This window comes from Ischnura elegans, chromosome 11 (assembly GCF_921293095.1).
Source record: "Ischnura elegans chromosome 11, ioIscEleg1.1, whole genome shotgun sequence".
NCBI lineage: Eukaryota > Metazoa > Arthropoda > Insecta > Odonata > Coenagrionidae > Ischnura > Ischnura elegans.
The window spans coordinates 60,280,050-60,302,572 of NC_060256.1; the positions used below are offsets into that span (position 1 = coordinate 60,280,050).

At 36.8% G+C, this 22,523-nt stretch overlaps 1 protein-coding gene across 1 annotated transcript in view; it reads right to left on the reverse strand.

Annotated features, from left to right (window-relative positions):
• Window positions 1-22,523, reverse strand: part of LOC124168198 (ly6/PLAUR domain-containing protein 6B-like) — a 195,610-nt gene that overhangs the window by 49,979 nt on the left and 123,108 nt on the right. Inside the window, exon 4 of the mRNA XM_046546329.1 lies at window positions 8,539-8,619. Coding sequence (XP_046402285.1) covers window positions 8,539-8,619 — 81 coding nt within the window. The remainder of the gene's footprint in view (window positions 1-8,538; window positions 8,620-22,523) is intronic.

The window sequence follows — 22,523 nt, forward strand, 5'->3', positions numbered from 1 at the left end:
ATCGGGTTTATTGTAACGATTACTTTTGCAGTAATTTTTACTTGTAACGATTAATTTTTACGAAGTGTAATTTTTACTTGTAATTTATTTGTTGCGGTGAAAGAGGAATCGTTACTTTCGTTTCAATGGTTACTTGCTCATAATTGGCGAATTATTAATAGCATGCTCAGTGCTCGCCATAAAAAAATTCAATGGCATTGTCATCATAATTAGCAGTCCTGACCCTAATCAGCAGAAAGCATTGATATTTAACTCACTATGGCGATGAATTCCTGTGATACCTTTTTGAACCCAAATTGACCTTGATTTTATACCGTGTTTACTTTGAGTATGTTAACCATGGGAGAACATAGCGCATATATGCATCTACATGAATATCAAATACATGGGAGACACCATTTTGGCTATTTTATAGTCCTGCGGAAGATAATCGTGGTATAATTCTATCTTTTGCTACGAAAGTGAAAGAATATTTTCGAACGATTGGTCCATGAATCTGGTACCATTTTGCAAATAATATTGAGGATTGAAGAGACTTACAAACAAGATGGTGCTTTACACAAGATTTACTTCGTTACTATGTGTTTTAACCGTTAGGTCATCATCAGGCACATACCTGGTTATAATCATTCCTGATAATGTGTCTGACATGACCTAGCGGTTGAAACGCATATTATCGAAGTAAAACTTGTGGAAAAGGTGCCATCTTGTTTTCTTCAACCAAAATGTTTTATTTTCACAATATCTCGTCTGCCACCGTCAATTTTATTCGAAAACAATAAGGTAAAAGTATTAGCAATTTTCTCCTAAAAAGTACAATAAGTTTCTTGCAACCGGCCATGAAATATGATAATTTCAATTTGTAAAAATACCGTTTAACAACAGTTTTACTCTCTTGGTAATAGTGCTGACTCTATCTATAATCACGCAGAAAAAAGTGAAGCTGCAGATATACAAGTCCACATTTTCTGCTGTGTAGGCTATTCGTTTTGCGTTGTCTGGCATGTTAGACTCCTTGTAGTATACGGCTGCGATAATTTCTTCGCTGTCAGATGCCGGAAAGAAGTGTATCTTGAGAAAATGACCCGAAGGAGTAGGAAATGGATGCGGAAGCAAGGAAAAAAAAGTTTGATTTCCCGCTGGAGTTACATCGACTGAAAATGATTAAAAAGAGCCGGAAAACCCTTTAAAGGATATGTTTTTGTGCAGCTACAAGAATAGGCTCTGAGTTAAATATAGGTGCTTTTATATATTATTTTTAAATATATGAGATTGTTTTTTGTTTGATAGCATATCCCTTCTGTGCAATAACCTCTAAAAGTATTATTTTATATTGTTTTAATATGTATCCAAGTCTTTTGAAAAATGAGTAAACACACGTAATAAACATTATTTTTATTATTAATGCTTAGTGTAGTGTGAACATTCATTCTATTCTCCACGAGTATAGTGAATTTACATAGTAAATTTTTGAATTTGTATCAGATTGTAATAGAATGATATTTTGTCAGCTTCATCTTTTAGTTTAGAAGAAATAGACAAAATTATAAAATTTATAATTTTTTCATAATGCATAATTTCTTTTGTGTGAGTTGGTCACTGGCGTAAGTGGAAGCTTCGGAAACCTGAATGTGTGTGTGATTGAGACTTACGGGGAAATTTGTTCCTTAGAGAAAATCAGCTGGGTGAGTGAGTGAGCTGCGCGATTATTTTGTTTCATAGTGTTTTAGCTTAATTTTCGTGTATCACCCCACTGTCAGCCTTGTAATTTCCTACCCCCCACCAGAGTACGGCCTTGGGGAATTTATTTTCTTTCACCTGTTCAACGGCCGTAGATCGTTCAATCACATATTTGAGTTTGGTGTATCCATATTTCTATTGATGTATTTTGTTATGATTCTATATTTTGTTTATTGTGTTTCATTGCAGTATGTGTATCTAATTATGTAATCAAGGAAAATATGGGCAATTCGCATGTAAATACTGATAATTTAAATTTTCACTAGCAAATCATGTTATTTGTTTATTCATGTTTGTAACTATTGTAGTTCCACAAAAAGATTCATCTCGCTAATTTATAATAAACTGGTATTTGGGACAGCAATGATGATAATCCATTTAGAGCTGGACCAGTTTCACTTTGTAATTCAAAATCGAAATTCTCAGAAAATTTTATTGTTCCTTGGTGAGTCAGAGCGAAAGGCAAAGTCTTGGCAACACGTTTTCGGGTTGAAGACATTCAGGATATCTTTATATTGTCAATTAACGGGGAGAACGAAAATTTTCCTTCCAAAAAAATATATTTCTCTCATTCATGTATGAAATAAATGAGCAAAGAATTAGTCTTTCGAAATGAAACGAAGAACAGTCACAAAAATATTTAATTAAGCTTGAAATTTCTCCCTTCCATGAAATGAGAAATTTTAAATTCCAGTGGAAAAATAAGCAATTTTAGGCTCTTTTCCCCATTCCCTTGCTCGGATATGTGCACATATTCCATTCCAATTTTAATGGAATTCAACCTCTGTGATGTGTATTTTCTTGGTATTAATAATGCGTTAGCCGTCTATGTTTCAATCGTGAATATACAAAAACTTGCCGAAAACACTCCTGCTTGCAACTTTCAAGTTCCCATACAAGTTTATCCATGTAGCCCCAAGATGTCCCGGACAACGCCACTAGTTATGAGCCTGTTTTCTGTACAGAAAACTCATTGTCCCTCAATCAACTTGGGGGCGACCAGTTGGATCCTATATATATATATATTGAATAGTTCGTAGCATTTTAGTATTATTTACACCATAAAATGCTAAGTCATTTGTAAATGAACAGAATTTTTGAATGAACACATGATGCAATTACGAAGTAAAGATTGACATTTACCGATAGTAATACCAATTTTAATGATTTCATGTACATTCTCAGCGAAAATAAATATTACGGTAAAATCAAAATTAATAAATAAGCCATATCAGAGTTTCAATTTCACCAATTAATTATTCTGATTTTTGGGTTGCTTTCATTTTCTATTTAGGATGTTGAATGGTATAACTTATAAATATGAAAAGATAAGCTCATAAAAAATCGGGTGGATACCTGCGTCATACCAATCTCAGGGTTGTTGACCGATGGTTATGACGACGAATAAATAACGAGACAATTTATTTTTCTCATTGCTGTTCGATAAAAAAATCATATTCATTGCAAAGAAGCTCTGATGAAGGTATAAAAATATACCTAATCAATGGCCAAAATTTTTGCATTTAATTATTAATTCACTGATAAGCACTATTCAACGTTAAAAATTAAGATCAAAAGAAAGAGAACACCACTCAATCATGCCCGGTATAGTCCACAAATTTCCACGGAGGGTAAAGACATCTTAGTAGTTTAACTGGCTGAAGCACTTGAGCGGAAATCGGAGGATCCAAGTTTGAATTACGGTCAATGCAATTTTTTCTCTGTGAAAGTTTCACTCAACTATTTTTATTGAGACAAAATATCAATGCAACAAACGAGCGACGATTTTTTTGGAAACATTTTTCCAGAACTTTAGAGGAAAAACACCATGGAATCTCAGATCTGAGACCACCCGATTTAGCCAGATGGGCACCCAGTAGATGCGGATGCAGACTTTGCATGCATATACCATCCGTGAGAATCTTTGTCCAAGCGCCCATCATCTCCAACAACGTTGCCGGTGTAACCGCACGGGACTCACCCGGCCGACAGCCATTTCAATCCCATAAACTCCCCCTCTCCCTTCCTCAATCCAACCCCGGCCCTTTTAATGGAACTCAATACCTTGGATTCTAACGTCTACTGCAGTCCATCTCAACTTCCTATTTTGTATCTCTATCTCGGCCATGAGGTACACACTTTAATTTTTCACAAAATCTCAAGTATAGATGAATTCAGTGGCGCAGCGAGGGGGAGTTTTGGGGGATAACCCCCCCCCCCCCCCCATAGCACATAGAAATTTAAAAAAATTTCATTAATTTTGCTTAATATATTAGTATTACTTATAGAATAGTGTTAGGATTAATCAAGTATCCCCCAGAAACTCGCCATTTTGAAGTCGTAAAACTAGCCATTTTGAACCATTATTCTTAAAAAAATTTCCGGAGGAGAGCCCCCGCAACTCCCACTCACACTGGCGTGTATGCAATACCCCCACACCCCAAAGTATTAGTTGCGCCTAAAACCCCCCTTAGCCTTAATTTTTGGCTGCGCCCGTGTATGAATTTGGGTAAACATTACGAAACAATGATCTTTTTAGCGTTGAATTAAAGGTAAAAAGACAAATAATACAGCTTGTTCCAATATTACTGCATGTATTCAAACAGTTTTAGTGCTAATGCGGAGTTTTGCTAGTTTCAAAGTTCAATGCTTTTACGTGGCGAAATTCGTCCTTTATCTATTAGAATAAACTAAAAGAATGTATATAAATATGTATAGAATAAAATAAAATAATGAACATAGTCACTGCATGATGATTACATTTATTAATCGAGCGGTCGCGACAATTCGCCTTTCTCACTTTTATAAATATTTTGCAAGTTTATTTTATGAACGCAGTGCGGCAAAAAGTTTTTTTTTTACAAAAATAGCGTAGGCGGGAGGAAAAATTCCAGGTTTTGCTAGTTGCAAAGGTCAAGGCTTTTATGTGGGAGACATTTATAATTATGCCTGTAAAATAATAAAGTTAGTCACTTCCTAAAAGTTTTTAATTAAAAAACGGCCGGTTGGGGCAGTTGCACTGCTCTAAATTTTTAAAATAAATATTATTTTATTAATGCAGTAAAATATATATAAATATTATATTGCTGTAAAGGTTAGTAAAAATTCTTGTCTCTTCTTTTTTAATTACGTACGATTGAATTATTTTATTTTTTTAGTTGTAAAAAACATTTTAATAATTTTTCATGTCTTTATATATCTATTTAATGTTATTATATTCATTCATAGCCCTGAAGAAGACTTAAAAAATATATCGAAACATTGAAAAACAGTTTTACATATCATTCTTAGATGTATAATCCGAAATGTTAATCAACATAAAAAAATTAAGGCCATGAGATAGGAAAAAAATTCGATTTAAAGATTTTATGCAAAAATTAAGGAGCGGTGGCTGCAGTAAACAATTCGAACGTTAACGCTTTCGCTGAGGTAGTTTTCTCTCTAAAATCCTCCTTTCCATCCCTTACCCATCGCTCCCCCCATTCCCCTCCCCTCGAATACCCCTCCGGCCTGTCTGTCCGATGCGCGCCCCGCCCACTTAGTGCCGTTTCCCCCCTCTCCTTCGGCAACACCGTGATTGATGGTTACCCAAGGAAACTTAGCTCTCCGGGTCTCTCAACCATCAAAAAAGGCCAGACACCGCCGCATCGCTGGACGCTTCCCCTCGCTTACGATTTACGAATTTCATAATGACCGACTCCACGTTTCCAACCCGTGTTTTTTTTACCCTACCTCTTCCGCCTCTGTTCCTGTCGCCATGATTTCATCCCTCGCCATCTGTTTTCCAGTCTAGCACGTCGACTTTAGGATGCTCTTGAGAGGCAAAATAAATGTTCGTTTCAGGAAAATTTCAAAATATGGTCCTAAGAATGCACTTCGTAAGTTGTGGATCAAAAAACTTGGATTTCCGTGCTATGTATTTTTTTTGGAAAACGCATTTTAAAATGCGCACCTTCGCATTAGATCTTATGAAAACCCATGTAAAAAAATGTAATTTGCAGCAGAATACGAATTTTGTACGTAACACAGGTACTTTATGATACCATGATGCAAGTTAACACAGTGCCCTTTCCGTACTTATATTTGATCTAATTGCGACTTAATTCTTTCAGTGAAGTAAAAACACAAAGGATGAATAAAAATAGCGCAGTAGACGCTTTTAGTAGCTGGAAAGTGTTGATTTAAATACATAATTATTTGGGGCTAAACTGAAATCTACGTTGCCTAAATTTACTTACAAATTTTTGGGGCCATCAGCTGGAAAATAGGTATTTAAAGATGCATTCGCGAAAATTTTCACGGCCCCTAAGGATTTATTTTAAATCACTCAGTGCCGGTGAAACAGCCATAATATGCATGCTCTACATGTTGTCCGAGTGAATATATACAGAGCCGGATGAAGCTGCGCAGCTATCATAAAAACGAAGCCAATATTGCAACCTCCGACTTCTGTTTTACTTTGGAAAATGGGGAAAGTTAAGATTCATGAATTGATTTTTATAAAAATCGGAATACTTCTGTTTCTGAGTGATCATCAAATTTACTGGAGAAAATGTATAATCGGAGTAAAATAAAAGAAAATATAGTATATCTTTGTGCTCAGCCAAATCCATCATGTGATATTGGATTTTTACGTCTTATTGCCATGCGAAGTAGCTGATCATCCATTTAGTTTGTATTTTCCCTGACATAAAGGTATTCTATGACGATTCGAGACTAAATGCGTTAACGCAAAGTATTGGTCCCAGTATCTTACCATGAGGCACCTAACATTATTTGTTCTTTGACTAATCGACGAACATAATTTCGTGTAACAGGACATTGATTCCAGCTCTTTTTCGTAACCCTTCGTCACATACTTTATTAAGATAACAGCAACATATTTACGAAAACATTGAACAGCTAAACGTTGACTGATGTACGGAATTAGAATAAATTTTTTTTAAAGTAAGTATCGTTCGAGTAAAAACGTGATGGAATGTAACAATAGCTATAATTCATTCTGCAGTGCGTGCATGCAAAGTAAACACATTGTGTGGGAATAATGCTTACTCTCGTGCTTGGATAAAAATATAGTCCAAAACTATGCGCCTCACGTCGTGTGTTGATGATAGTTGTTATAGCAAAGGGCGCGTATAGGTGTATTTTTTTACGAGTAAATAACCTATGCTCATAGCACTGGACACTCCCATTTGGGTTACTATTTACGAATTCCGTAATGACTAGGCCTCCGTTCCCTTCTTTTAACTACACTTTCCCAACCCCTCATCCTGTCTCCATGGCTACATCCCCCTCACCATCTGTTTTCCCCCTTGGCACGTTCATCTAAAATGCATATAATATTGGACGCATGGGGGGAAAAATATACAGCTCAAAACGCAGCACAGGGAGACGCCATCAAATGTTTTGTTTTTCTTTTTCTGTCCCATTTTTGTTCGGACGGACGTAAATCATATTTCCCGTGTTTTTTTCCCTCCCAAAGTTGAAATGAAAGATTCAGTCTCTCCTCGATGTTTTGCTCTCAGGTGATGGTAGAGCTTTTTTAAATTACTTATAGGTTTCGGAGAGTTCTAAATACTTAAAAATGTATACTTTTTTATGATGAAAACACATTGTTTAATATGTGTTTTATTGAGTCAGTTTGTCCTGTTTTAATGAAGAAACAAAGTTAAAAACAGTCGATTTGGTTTCCATTCATCTTTTTAACTATGCCCTTACTTTTATTCGGTACTAATGTGTTTTTATACAACCTATATACGTGTACAAAATTATTGTTATCAATGTTTTTCAAATTTAGACGTATTTGATTCAGTAGTATAATGCTACCGTCTATTTAGTATAGTATAGATGAGCAGTACATATTGCGTGTCCTAATGAACCTTAACCTCGTAAATACATATTTTTTATTTTCGCTATTTCGATAGGTCATCCTCAGCCAAAAATTCTTAAAGCATTCTGCAGAATATCATGGTAAATTGGAAAGTTACAGTGACGAATTATTATTTTCATTCCTCTGTGGATCATAGTATTTTCTCTGGAAGGCTACATTGTCTTTATTGAGTTGAAAATTGTTCTTTCCCATTATTTGCCACATAAATACGGATTATAGAAGTCGAATATCCTCTCCTAACAAATTTTAATACGGAATAATGGGTGAAGGTATGAACTTTGGTTAGTAAAGGTTTGACAAATGGATTATTTATTTAATATCATCATCATCATCACCGGTCCACAATTTTAAAAGTTATGTGAGGCTGCTCTCTTCCTACTTCTCTTGCCATCTAATCATTACGCACTTATGTAGTTTGTTTCTTCACATCCTTCATTACTCGTTCCATAGATTTCATAGCAGATGTTTATTTGCCGTTATTAAATTCCATTTGTATTATTGCATCAATATTTCTTGGGGTTGAAAACGGGAAAAATCCAATCCGGAAAATCAAAAGGTCCCAGAGTCGAGTACCGCCTAGGAAGTTTGTCCCAACCTCTGGGACGAACATATCGTAATCGTCACTGTTTGAGTTTATTCTTAGTGGTGAAATTTTGAACTCAAAAATCTACAAGTAAAGACTACGTGTACTTATATGCCATTACTAATGTCTTGCTATACTAACAGAAACGAAGCAAAGGCTAAGGTAGTGAAAACATGCTAGCTAACGAAAATCTCTACATTTGCGGCCATATGAGAAATTAGTCATTCTCTTGCGGGATGAAGTTACATAAGCATTAGAAAGAGCGTCTTTCATCATTCGTTCTCTGGTATTACGCTTTATCCTCTATTTCTTCATCTTGGCTTACCTTCCGGGCACGGCCTGTCGATGGCGAACCGGTTGCATTCATCATTGGTGGACACGTTCACGCAGGTGTAGCACGTAATCCCTGGAAAAGATAGAAGAGAGTGAGTATAAAGGGTTTGTACATTATTTCTTGGAATAAAAATTCCAGAAGTTTATATATAGCTACTAATTGTATCGTAGGCGAATAATTTAGGTCAGGGGTCTCCAATTTACTAGGCCACGAGGGCCACATTCCAAGTTCCGAATCGCCCCGCGGGCCGGATAGCAAATTTGCCGATGACTGAAGTATTCGATACCAACGTCTACTGAAGTATCCGATACCAAAGAACAGTTTAAGGTGACTTTGACGTGCAGTACAGCGCTGCAGTGCTCCTAGCGGCGTCTCACACAGTTAGACGAGCGAGAATCGCGTGCTACTTGAAACGAGTGCGCGGGTCGGATGGAAGCCCTCGCGGGCCGGATCCGGCCCGCGGACAGTATTTTGGAGACCCCTGATTTAGGTCATTCGATTCTCACTAAATTGACGTCATGTAATTGCTTACCTGTAATAAATTTGGTGTTGAGAAAATGAGTTTGAGATAAGAAAATTGTTTGCTTTTGACACATTTACAATATTTTTAGAAATAATTTCAGTAATAGCCACTATTTTCTACGTAGATGGCATAATAGTCTCTTTATCCGATTATTATCGTTTCAAATGAGAAATTCGTTGAGCAATTGAGTTTTTTCTGGTCCATTGCCGTAGAAATCTAAAATATGACATTCAATGTTAATGACAAACTTTGATACACTATAATACTGAGTATCAGCGGAAATTTTCCAGAAACTCAATCAACATCGTTGCATAAACTCATGTTTCACTAAAATTCACATCGTAACCTTGTTACAAACTTGAAGCTACGCGGACAACCTGTGCATCTCAAAAGCTTTTCTCCATTCTCATGGCCACGTTAAGCAAATATTTATTGATTCCATTCAGCGACACTTAAATTACTTCAAATTTTCCATTTTTGTACCGTCATGCCAAGTTTATTTATCGAGTTATTTTTTTACTTAAATTGAAACGAAATCCAAATTTTTGACGGTGTATGCCCGTACATTTTAAATCCATGACAGCTTGGTAGAATTTCAGGAAATTTTGTGATAATTCTGGAAATAAACCTACATTTTACAAAAACCCAACTTTTTCTGCAGTCGAAAACTAGAAATCTGTAAAAAAAGGTTCTCTTCGGGCAATTGCTCATGTCAACAGGCAGTCAATGTATGTATTGAAGTTAGGTAGCAGTTTATCAGGCAATTTGCAGCATTCTTCTTTATATAACTGATAACTTCAGGCTTGACTATGTGAAACTTCTCCATTTTGGAAATAAAAGAATAAAACTTTGATGATTTTGGAAAAAAAACCTAAATTTTACAAAGACCCAACTTTTTCTGCTGTCGAAACCTAGAAATCTGTAAAAAAAAAGTTCTCTTCGGTCAATTGTTCATGTCAACAGACAGTCAATGTATACGTTGAAGTTAGGAAGCAGTTTATTAGGACGTTTGCAGCATTCTTCTTTAGATAACTGATAACTTCAGGCTTGACTATGTGATACCTCCCCATATTGGAAATAGAAGAATAATAATTTGTAAGGTTCACTTACAAATTTTTATTCTTTTATTTACAATTTATTTCGTAACGTAGTTACATCACCTGAAGATGTAACTACGTTACGAAACCTGGGCTGTGCCTATTTAAATACACAAGTGAACCTTACAAAGTTTTTTTCTTTTATTTCCAAGTCTTCTTTAAGTTAGTGCGGAATGGAAGATGACAGCAGCGGAGAAATCAAGGTTATAAGTTTTCGAAATGTGCAGCTACAGAAAAATAATGAATACCAAATAAATAGATAGAGTGAGTAGTGCAGAAGTTTTTAGAAGATTAAGAGAGGAGAGAAGTCTTTTGCTAACCTTGTACAGAACACGGCACAATTTAAGTGGCCACGTCACGAGGCACGTTTAAGGACAGGTGGAAGTGAATACTGGCTGAGGTAGGCCTTGAATGAGATGCATAGAGCTACTAAGGAATGACGTAAAGCAGAAGAATTGTGTAGGTTTTAAAGGATTAGACGTTGGGAGGATTGAGTGGAGAGCTGCCTTAAACCAATCTTAGGATAAATGGCTGGTGATGACGATGGCCATGGTGGCGTATGCGATTATATAAATGTGCAGTACTCATTTTTCTACTTTCTAAAAGTAAAATTTCCGGAAATTTGTCACAATTCTGGAAAAAACCTACATTTTACAAAGACCTAACTTTTCTCTGCAGTCGAAGCCTAGAAATCTGTAAAAAAAAGGTTCTCTTCGAACAGTTCATGTCAACAGACAGTCAAATATGATTTCGGCAAAAAATACAAGAACAAAGGAAACAATAGATGTCAAAATATAGTAAAAGAACAAAAAAAATATTATCGTAAACAATAGGTGGTACATTAGTTCGACTCCACAGCCGAATATTCCCTCCTGCCACTGAAAAGGGAAAGCATAATGACAGAGAATTGGAGTTGTCTCTCTTCACATCAGGGTCTTTGATAAGGGCGGGGGAAGGAACTCGTTTGTCGGCTATCGAGCTGTTTGGTTTCCCACCACTATTCATTCCCAAGGGACTTTTAATGTAAGGCAACCGCAGAGGAAATGAAAGGCAGGACTCAGACACCGGAAATTTCGTGGGAAGAGGTTATCGATTCCTCCCTTCGTTCTCTCGTCCAAGACGATGCGAAAGGATTGTCTTTCCTCTTTGACAATGGGAATGACCCAAGGTTTCCTTTTAAGATTATCGAACCAATATATTTTTTTCTTTCAATCCATGGATGTGGATAAAACCGCGGTCTCTTGGTTTTAAATAAACTATCTTCTCTACCTCAGGGAACTTCATCACCGCTGTTAAGGCCGTTTTACACGGGGCACGGCATTGTGCGGGTTACAACTGCATTAATTTCTAAAATGGAGTGGAATTGCGCGAATGCATGAACGAAATTAGAACAGGGGCTATATTGCCATCTCACGTCCACGCATTTTCGCATGTGTTCTAGCAATTCACCGATTTATACGACGCAATTTTGACTGCGCGTTCGTACGCACGTCAGATTGTGTATGTGTACGTGCCCCGTGTAAAACGGCCTTTATGGATAAAATTGAAGAGTTTCGCAAATTTTAAGAGTACTTATTATTCCAAATATCCAGGTACTACCGGACTCATCTTATCATAGTTTTATTTCCTATCTTATATATATAAAAGAAAGTCGAAAATCGTGTTAGTTAGAACACTTATAACTCGAGAACGGCTGCACCGATTTTAATGAGATTTGGTTCTTTGGATTCGTCTCAGGCGGGGTTAACATATAGGCCATTAAAAAAAGGATAATTTCACAAAAAAAATTCATCTCTTTCCTATGGGCATGCTTTTAGGAGTTATAGTAACACAACAATTGATAAGTCGGTCAAAACTACAAATTAAATAATTTGTTTTGTTTTTACCACTTTAATAACTGAATTTAGTAACAATATAACATTTTAATTACAAAATATATTCAAAATATTAATTAAATTGAAATTACATTTCTTAAAATTTAATTCGAGCTGATTGTAAGCCCAGCCGTGGCCCAGCTCGAGTTGACACTTCACTACCGTGTTTGTAAACAAATCTCCAAGCAATTGTTGACAAACGGTAATGTCCGTGTTCCGAATCAAAGATGGTTGATTTAGCGAGCAAGAACGAAGATGTGGATGACTAAAACGAGGTAAATTCAAATAGTTCGTACTCTGCATGGATTCGAATCTTTTAAATGTGTAACAAACGAAGACGAAATCACCAACTATCTATCTGAATATTTTAAGTCCTTGGACGTACCAAGACACGATTTACAGAAAAATGTAGTTTCTGTGCTCATGATCTTTCGAAGCCTAAACCAACCATAACTATCCAACGGAACGTGTTTGATCATTAAAAAAATTGGTGATGAATGTGATTCACGCAACTTTACTCAAAGGAAAATTCAAAGGTTAGGAAGTCCTCATTCCGTAGATTCCATGATCTCAACTCATATGCCCTTTTGAGCTTAAACGTATCCAATTTCAAATTCGTTATGCATTCGTGATAACGATTAAAAAATCGCATGGTCATTCTTTCAGTTTTTGTGTTGTTTGTGATCATGTGCTAATGAAAACCCATGATTTTCTCATGGTCAATTTAGCGTGCTATGTTCACGAGTCGATAAACCATCCTCTGTATTTCTTCCTTCGCTTCAAGTGCGTAGCTAGGATAGGGAGTTTTGGGCGCAGCTAATACCACGGGTCTGTAGGGTATAGAAAACTCGCTAAGGTAAGCGGGAAGTGTGGGGGCACTTCCCCCAGACATTTTTTAAGATAAATGGTTCAAAATAGTGGGTTTTGTGGCTGTGTGAATAGTTAAATATGTTTTGTTTGTTAGTCATCCGTCCCCCTAATATTAATAACAAAATCTTTCATAAAAAAATTCTCTAAGCTCTTGGGCGGGGGGGGGGGGGGGTTTATCCCCCAAAGCCTCCCCTCGCTGCGTCACTGCTTTGCTTCGCTATATTTATTTAGCTTCATCCGCTTCATCTTGCGCCTGATACAAAACAAAAACTGTTGTTTATCAGAAGGTGCTTGACGCAAGACATTAAACCCGAATGTGTAGGGCTCACCGTGGTGCGTTTACGCATGCAGTACGTTTACGCAGTGCATTTTTTCCAAATAGAGATACTAAAACTAGCGCGCCTTAAGCCATTTAATGCGAATGCTGCTTCATAGGGGCTTTTCTTGCACGATTTTGAGCATCAGTCAAGCGTCGGTCTGGGGTTGTGTCAACCTGCCCTCTGAAAGGGCCAAGTGTATGCAACAGACTTGGACCTAAAAAAATTTTTTTACAGCTAATAACGCAAATAGCCAACAACTGAATGCGTATAATTTTTATTTCATAAACTGCTTTATTAAACCACAATGCCCAAAATTTCTTAAGCCAAAACGTAAGAAAATTTGTTGAAAAAAATCCGCGTAAACGTGCTCCGATCCACCCCATGTAGATTCAATAAAGAAAATGTCTTTCTGACAAGCAATTTTGGTACTCATTTACGTAGTTTTATTGAATTTGTATCCTTATTTTATTATAATAAATTAAACATGATTAAAAACGATACAGCCGCTCTTGAATGGTGTAAGTAAACTGTAAGTTCATTTATTGTTAGGCGGTACGAAGTTCGCCGGGTCAGCTAGTATGATATAATTGTTGGTCAATTATTTGTATGAAAAATACATCTAACGAATCTACCATATTTTAGCGCTCTATGAGAATCATTGGTTTCGGTAATATGGTTATAAACTCTGCGATACATGGTGTAAAACTGCAAGTAAATGTTTCATGAAGTCGTTAATGCAAGGTAGGATTGTCGTGAAACGGAAAAATATCTGGTATTCTTTCACCAAATTTGACATAGCTCGTCTTCAAAAATTTACATATTGTACTGATTCTTGCAGGAAACTATTTTAATCGGAATTTATAATTGAATTTTAGGAACTTTGGAATGAATTAGAAATATTTGTAAAATGATTAATAGCATATTTACTTTTAACATGATGAAACAACAGTTGCCCGGCTCTACGAAAATTAATTCTTGTACTTGTTAAACACTACCGTATTTTTTTCATAGTAATCGAATCATATTCTTTTGGTTACTTTTTTCTCTATTCGTTTAAATCGGTTTAAAGGAAAGCATTTCGAAGATATGAGCAACGCTATTTAAATCGTTTTAATAAGAGTTTAATGTGCAATATGCTGCTAATTTTATTTCTCTACCCTATGAACAAAGACAACAGTATATTCTCGAATTTATTTCAAAGAAAAATTTGCAAATTTAGAAAAGCACCGAAGATGAAGAAATAGTTCTCCATGAGATGAGCAAGAAAAGGTGATCGAATTAATCCGAAGAAAAACAAGTCTCCGGGAATCCGAGTAGGCAAGAGTGGCCGTAATTTTTGCACACGGGGAATTGTTAATATAGTGGTTGTTAGCAAGAAAAACTTTTCAGTTTTATTCACGATAAAAATGGATGCCTTGATGGATTTGCCATCATTAATTCAATGAAATAATAGGCTAACTTAATGCTTGAATGAGCCAGAGACATGGAATCGATACTCCGTATGGAAGACATGCAAAATTTATGGTACCAATTTCGAAAGGAAATATCCATTTTGTCTCTTGAGATATTCTAGAAAGAACTGTGGTAGTAATTTTTGATGCATTGGAAAACGCAAGGGATACAAAACCCTGAGAAAGAGAAAAATATCACGCTGAAACGGAAAAACAAATACGAAACGAAAAAAAAATCCTATATAAAGACAGAGGAAAAAGAGATGACGGAACCAGAATGAGAATAAAAAAATGAAAGTGCCGTGAAAGGGGTGGAAGATGTCGGAATAGAGAAAAAGATTGACCATTCCTTTTGGGAAGGAAGTAAAAAAAGGGCGGGCGTGGAAAGGGTCCAAATCGGAAAAACAAAGCGAGCAGACAAGCATCAAAAAGCACCATGGCGACACGAGAAGGGGGTGAGTTAAGGAACACGAAAGACGGAAGGGAAAAAGATGAGTTTCGGCCGTGTACATCGGACAGTGAGTCTCGAGACATCGGCTTTACCATTTAATGCGGCGGTTCACAACCGGTGGTACGCGTACCCCCTTATAATATGTATACACAGCGGCGCAGCGAGGGGGAGGTTTTGGGAGTTAAACCCCCCCCCCAGAGCTCAGAGAAATATTTGAATTTAATCCATTTTATTTAATTGGATTGATATTACAAATAGAATAGTGTAAGGATTAATAAAATATCCCTCAGAAAGCCGTAAAACTCACCATTTTGAACCGTTTATCTTAAAATTCCGCAATTTATTAATCTCGCACCTACCGCTTATACTGGTGTGTATTCAATGCCACCACACACCCCGGTACTAGTTACACGTAAACCCCCCCATCCTTAAGTCCTGGCTGCGCCCCTGTGTATGCATATTATTTTATATGTACAATAAAGTCAAAAATTATGCGTGTGGCACAAAAAAATAGTTCACCAGGGACTCACTATCGATGAAATAGATACACATATAAAAGGAAGAAACACTCACCCGGGAAAAAATTGAATTGGAGCTTTCGAAGCGGCAGCTTCATTCTCAACATCAAAGAAAACACTGGTACGGTACATGAGAAGCGGAGGCAAGGAAAATGTTGGACGAGGGAAGGAGAGAGAGGAAAGAGGTGATGGGGGAGGGGGTCGGGTGTCAGGTTGGCCACATTCAAGCCAGGTACGTTACATGCCTGTGTATAAATATATGTTATATGGAGTTAAAAAAAATTATATTCATATAATTATATATTACTAAAAATGTCACCTATCCGTAGTGAAAGTATGTAATAAAATGTGCTCGTTACATTTTTGGGGGTACAATATTACCCATAGGAGTGCGTGAAGAACCAGTCGGGGTACGCCAGGTACCAGAGGGGGTACGCCAAAAATAATTGGTAATGGTATTTAAAGGAATGAGAAATCCAATGCCTTTACAGAGGAATTTATATTTCAGATACTATGGATGGAGCGAGTACCTACTGTGCGGAGAAAGGATGTTGAAAATAGTTTTAAAAGGTAGTATGATGAGTAAAAGAAGGTGAAAAGATTAGCTGATAGGAGAACTGAGTGGAGAGCTGCGTCAAACCAATCCTAGGATTGTTGAACAGTGATGATGATGATGATGAATGGCTATGGACTATGTAGTTTTTATGAGAAAAGTTTGAAATTGAAAAGTGTGCATAGCAGGGACGAATCATTGGATATTTTGGAAAGTTTTAAGAATGTCGTATTGAAACTCTACATAATTATTTGTATTATTAAACCGAACGTTTTAAAACGTATCCGATCAAAATCTATTGGCAATTACAGCTTTTACAAGCAAATGTTCAAATTGAGAAGTGTTTTTTGGGTGTATGGCAGACACAAATCATAGGACTATCTGTTATGCAGTAAATATGTATGCATTATATATAATTTTAACACAAATTTTCTATTCATATAATTATTTATAACTAAAAGAGTCACCATTAGTGAAGTTATGTAAAAAAATGTGCATTATTAAAAAATTTACCCTTAGTGAAATTATTTAATAAAATGTGCACGCTAAAATTTTGGAGGTACAATATTAATTCTACCCATTTGGATGGGTACGGAAGGAAAAAAAAGGTGGCGAACCGCTGATTTAAAGGAATGACAAATCCAATGCCTTTACAGAGGAATTTATATTTGAGATACTATGGATGGAGCGAGTTATGTGCGGAGAAAGGATGTTGAAAACAGTTTTAAAAGGTAGTATGATGAGTAAACGAAGGAGAGGGAGGAGGGGGACAGGATTTTTATATAGAATGAGAGAGTGTTGACCTCATTGTGAATGTATGGGGGAAGTCCAAGATGGGAGAAAATACTGCCAGAATACTTTCTAAAATACTCCATGGAAACGTACCTTAATCGGTAGAATGCTTTAACGTTGAATTAAGTAATCGCAAATAAAAAATTACCGGTAATAATTATCCCTACTTCCAGGAAGTATGGATGGAGCGAGTACTGAACGGGCGGGGATGTTTAAAACAGTTTTGGAAGATAGAATGTTTGGTAAGAGAGGGAGAGGAAGGAAGAGAATTGGATTTTTTAAAAGATAGAATGGAAGGGAGTTCATCTTGGAAATAAATAAAAACTTCGTAAGGTTTACTGTTATTTAATTATGGGCACGACCCGGGTTTCGTAACTTGGTTACATCGTCAGGTGACTGATCTTGCATGCATCTTATATTTATACACAAAGTACACAAATGACAGTGAGGACATCTATCGGAAAGGAAAAGGACTGGTTGAGAGGGCGGGGGTGAGGGTTAAGCACGGAATGGAATGGGGGGATGGTAAGGGGGAAAGGGGCAGCCTTGATTTGGGGCGAGGGTTTTTCCTGTGAGGATAGCTATTTGACCAGCGAGTGGAGATACCTCACTTTATTTTGATATGAATGTAATTAATAATAAATTCAATGATTGAGGCTACATAATACACATTATAAAACCAACGTAATAATAACCCCATTAAAAATATTGTCTTTTTTTAAGTCTGGGGGGGGCACGTGCCCCCTAAATCCACCTATGTATCGGAACATCATTTGATCATGTTATAACCACCGCTGGATATGAGAAAGCGAAATTGTAAGGACCGCGGTTCACTTCCTTGTCAAAGTCACATTGTCCCATGAATTGTCGTCCACGGTTCCATCCCCATCATATCGTTGTTTTTCTTGCTTAAATGTTTTGTTCATCCTTTGTCTCTAGCTCTCTTTGAAAATATATATTAAAGTATTTCTTTGGTGCTTTGTCTGTAAAAATATTTCGATTCTAAGTAGGTATTGTCAAATAATAAGAAGCCAGAGATAGGTCAAGGCCGCTGATCTTAAAAAAATATTTTTGTTTGGTACCTTTCTTTTCCAGGGAAACCCCAAAATATGGTTAATACAGCCATTTACAAAGGGCATCCTCGCTGAAAGCTCCAATTAATTGCTTTGGAAATGTAAAATTAACTTATTTTTATTTATTCTTGAGTTGCTTTTTCACAATTTCTTAGTGTCGTTGGTTTCTTTTCTAATTGCTTTTTCTTTTATGTAATTGAAGAAAACCTTTATAAAATTGTTTACTGTATTATATTTTTTGTTGGATGACACGATATTTAGAAAATATATTGCTAGGTTTTCCTTCACGCCTCCTATCCTTTCCCGGTAAAATTTTTTTTAAATTCAACACTCGAGTTTCCAAGGTACCACCTTACTACAAAAAATTAATCTTCGTTCTAGATAACCTCTTACAAGACACCTGTACACATTTCACGGTTGGATTTTCAGATAAAGAAAACGAAACAGATTTCCTTTCTCCAAGATTTGGGCTCAGCCAGGACCCCTCTTGTCAACATCTGCTCGCCACTTGTGAGATCGTTGCGTGAACACGACTTCTGTCCTCGGGGAAGGCGCGGGGTTAAAAGCCGAGGCCGTTATCCGATGCGGGGTGTGACTGTGTAAGAGGGTGTTGGCTCTCGTCGGTAGGCAGCGGCTTCGGGAGGAACGAGGAGGAGAGGAGAAAGATGAATGAAGTATGTGGTCCAGGGAGGATGGGGAAGGTCGAGAGAGAGGAGCAGCTTTGGTTGGGCATTTGTGACAAATGAGATAGCGTTGGGATAGGGATCTGAAGCTGGAGCAGATGTCTTCGGTGGGTGGGCGAAGAAGCCAACGTATCTAACACTTTATATCCCAAAAAGTGAATTCTATTTCATCATGTGCAAAATCTCGAAATGGCCTATATGACGGATGGTTCTTCCCAGTGCTGTAGTTGGGCCTGTTCGGCGTACCCCCTAAAATCCAAACTCGTTATAAGCGTACCGGTTAAAATACCTTCACGGCCGCATGTATAATACATGTTCTGTGGAATTCAATGTGGAATTTTTAGTGAGTACCGCCTACATTTTTTTCCAACTACAGCACTGTTTCTGCCTGCATTAATATATGCTCTTTCGGTGTGGAATCCTCATTGTAAAACTGATACTTCAAATACGTTCAATGGTGTCAGGCTCAACTTTGTGGAAGTTGAAGTTCACAAATGAAAAAACGACTTCGTTTTCTTCCACTAATTTATTTTGACGGTACGACATGTTTCGACCTTGAGCGGTCATTTACGAGTACAAAATTTTGTCCCGACTTTTGACAAAATTTTGTACTCGTAAATGACCGCTCAAGGTCGAAACATGTCGTACCGTCAAAATAAATTAGTGGAAGAAAACGAAGTCGTTTTTTCATTTGTGATACTTCAAAGCTCGAAAAAGTTCAAATAAAGGCAGCCAAGTATACTATATGGAGACAAAAAGGGTGAGGCAGTTTCATAGCTATGCCAGGGTGTTTGGGGTGGAAACTATAAAAAGTAAGGAGAACCATATATATTATGCAGGGTCTATAATGCCGTTATAAAAAAAGGGGCTTGGAAGGAAAGTGGCCAAGAGATGGACTCATCCTGCTACATAGGAAAGAACGATCACGAATTCAAAATTGAATTCAAGATGTAGAAAACGGACATTTTGAATAATAAAGCCTTCCTGAATTATAAATAAAGGGGTAAAACGACCTACCTGATGATATTTTTAAGATATTTTATTCTAAAATTCCCGCAAGTGCTAAATTTTTTGAGAGTAAGTGTTAATCGATCCTTGGTTGAGGTCAAAGTGAATTAATAGGAAAAGTTGGGCATTGGATTATTTTGGTAAAATTTCAATTTTTAGTGGTATTATATTCGAATTGATGTATTTCTTATACTATACGTGTATTTTGTCTTTTTACGTTGTTCTTAGATAGGTAGACTTTTTAGTAATTCATTAAAATATGAAGCCGGGAATACCATCCTAGTTGCAATAGGTAATAAATATGTAAAAATATTTTTCAGTTTAATTCATAATCAATCTGTGTTAACAAGGGTGATAGTTATTTTAATTATTAATGAAGAAAGATTTAATCAAAAATAAATTACATAAAAAATAGAAAGGGGGAATGTTATTGCTTCCTGTAGGTGTTGAGATATTTAAAAAAACATTGCTCTGTTATTAAGCCAAAAACAGCTCATTTTCTTCATTGTTGCGTGTTATCAACCCGATAAAACTTTTACTCCAGTATCTAACCTGATAGTTAACGAAAAACCTGAATTAAAACACGAAAAAAAACTTATTAACGTAGTATGTAAGAGTTTTTCTTTCCGTTAATTTGCCTTTTTGTGAAGTTCCTTGAATCACGCGTTTCCATTTATTTTCTGTATTTTGTACAGTTATCAGGCTAAAGACACATAATAAAGAAGAATGTGAGCTGCTTATTGGCTTAGTAATAGGGTAATATTTTTTAAGTATATAAACTCCAAAAGCAAACAATGACATCCCTTATTCTATTTTCAAGGAAATTTTGGAAGAGAGGCTTGGAAACTGGCACCTGCAGAGAAGTCAAGAGTGGAGGCAATCGAAATGTAACGTTACTGAAGAATGATAAAGATAAAATGGATCTACCGGGTAAGTAATGAGGAACTACTAGGAAGAGAGGGAGAAGAGAGAATTGTTCTTAAGACCTTAATGAGAGGACGGGACAACTCAGTTGACCACATTATGAGGCATGATTGCCTGATGAAAAAAATCGTAAAAATAAATAAACAAAATATCTAAAAGAATGCGGCTCCGGATTCTACCCTTGAAGACGATGACAGACTCAGCCGTCGAAACGTCGGGACCAATAGGGTGGTGTGCTATTTTTTTATTGCCTAAATCGGGAGAGTAATCTTCTAGATGATAAATGGAGGAGACCAGGTTATCCAATGACCGGGAGAACCGAGAGAATCGGGAATTATGCGTTAATTTTTAGTCCCTGGAACTATGCGTGAATAATCATGAATATTTACTCCTACCTGGAATAGGTTGTTTTCCTATTTTTTTAATTGCCTAATCGAAAGATTATTACTCCTGGAGTACGTATTTCACGCTTTTAGATTTTTAAATGACGATATCTATTTTTCGCGATTAAATGAAAAGTGAAAAATTTCAAGCGCGCGAAAATGCGACGGCTAGTATGAATGCTGGGAAAGGTCCGTGTGACGTCATTCTGGTTCCAGCTGCCACCGTGTGAGGCCAACTTGGTGCGAGGCTATAAGCGCCGATACCATGCAGGCACGCAGGTAGCAGAGTACCCTGCTAGCAGGTAGCGCTTGGCTTAAATAAGGATTATTAATGTCCTATCAAGCGAAGGAAACTTTCCAACCATAGGAAATTTTAATAGGTGATTATTAAGAGATGTTTCCCTGTGCTTTGTGCCACATGCATGCATTGATAATCTCAGACGATGTAATACTCCTGACTACTCGTATAGACTACACGGTCCCTGTGACGTCACGTGGAGTGGTTTCGCATGGGCGTAAATCTGGCCTTTTTCAAATGCGGTTAAAATTGGCCATTAACATTTTTCTAAACTGGGATATCTAAAACCAAATAATTTGTATATTATGGATACCCTAACGGTGGATAACGAATCGCAATTAATGCCTTTCGTTTTCTTTGATGAAGGAAACTACCCTATTACCCAAAACTACACTCGGTTGGAAACCCCAGAATTATTCCTTCAAACTATACGCCGGGAAAAACTAAAATTCTATATTTTTAGCATGTCAGAGTTTTTTTTTTGCTAACCTAAAGCTATAAATTTGCCTAGTAACGCGCGTTGACTGTACATGCTTATGGTCTTTGAATGAGGAGGAGGAAGATGAATTGGGTATGCGGTCTTGGGAGGATGGTCTAGTGAGGGAAGCGGCCTTGCTCAGAGCTTCGTGACAAATGGGATGGCGTTTGGATAGGGATCAGAAGCTGGGGCAGATATGTTCTGTGGCCAGGCGAGGGGTGAAGAAGCTAAATCGTCCTCCAATTCCATATCTCAAAAAGCAAATTCCACTTTCATCAGACTCGCCATTGCAAATATCTCTCACTAAAGGCATTTATTATCGGGGAGCTAACTTGTTTGTCATCATTTCTGGAGGTAGAAACATCTGAATACTAGTAATGGTTGAAAGTTATGACCAGGAATATTAGTAAATGTTCATCTTGAGATGTTTTATTTCAAGCGTGATTGGGATTCAGAGTATTGTAACAGATAAGCTGTTTAAGGCCTATTTTATTAAGCTAATAAGGCAATAAGTTGTTCAACTCATATTTTTGGATCTGTCATAAATACGGTTACAGATTTTATCCATATCCTAGCCAGTTATTTCATGAAAAACTCAGAATAAAAATTCGAGGAATGTAATTTTAACATAGCTGAGATTTTTCTGTTAACCTGCCTATTTGAAAAAAGTATCTTATATG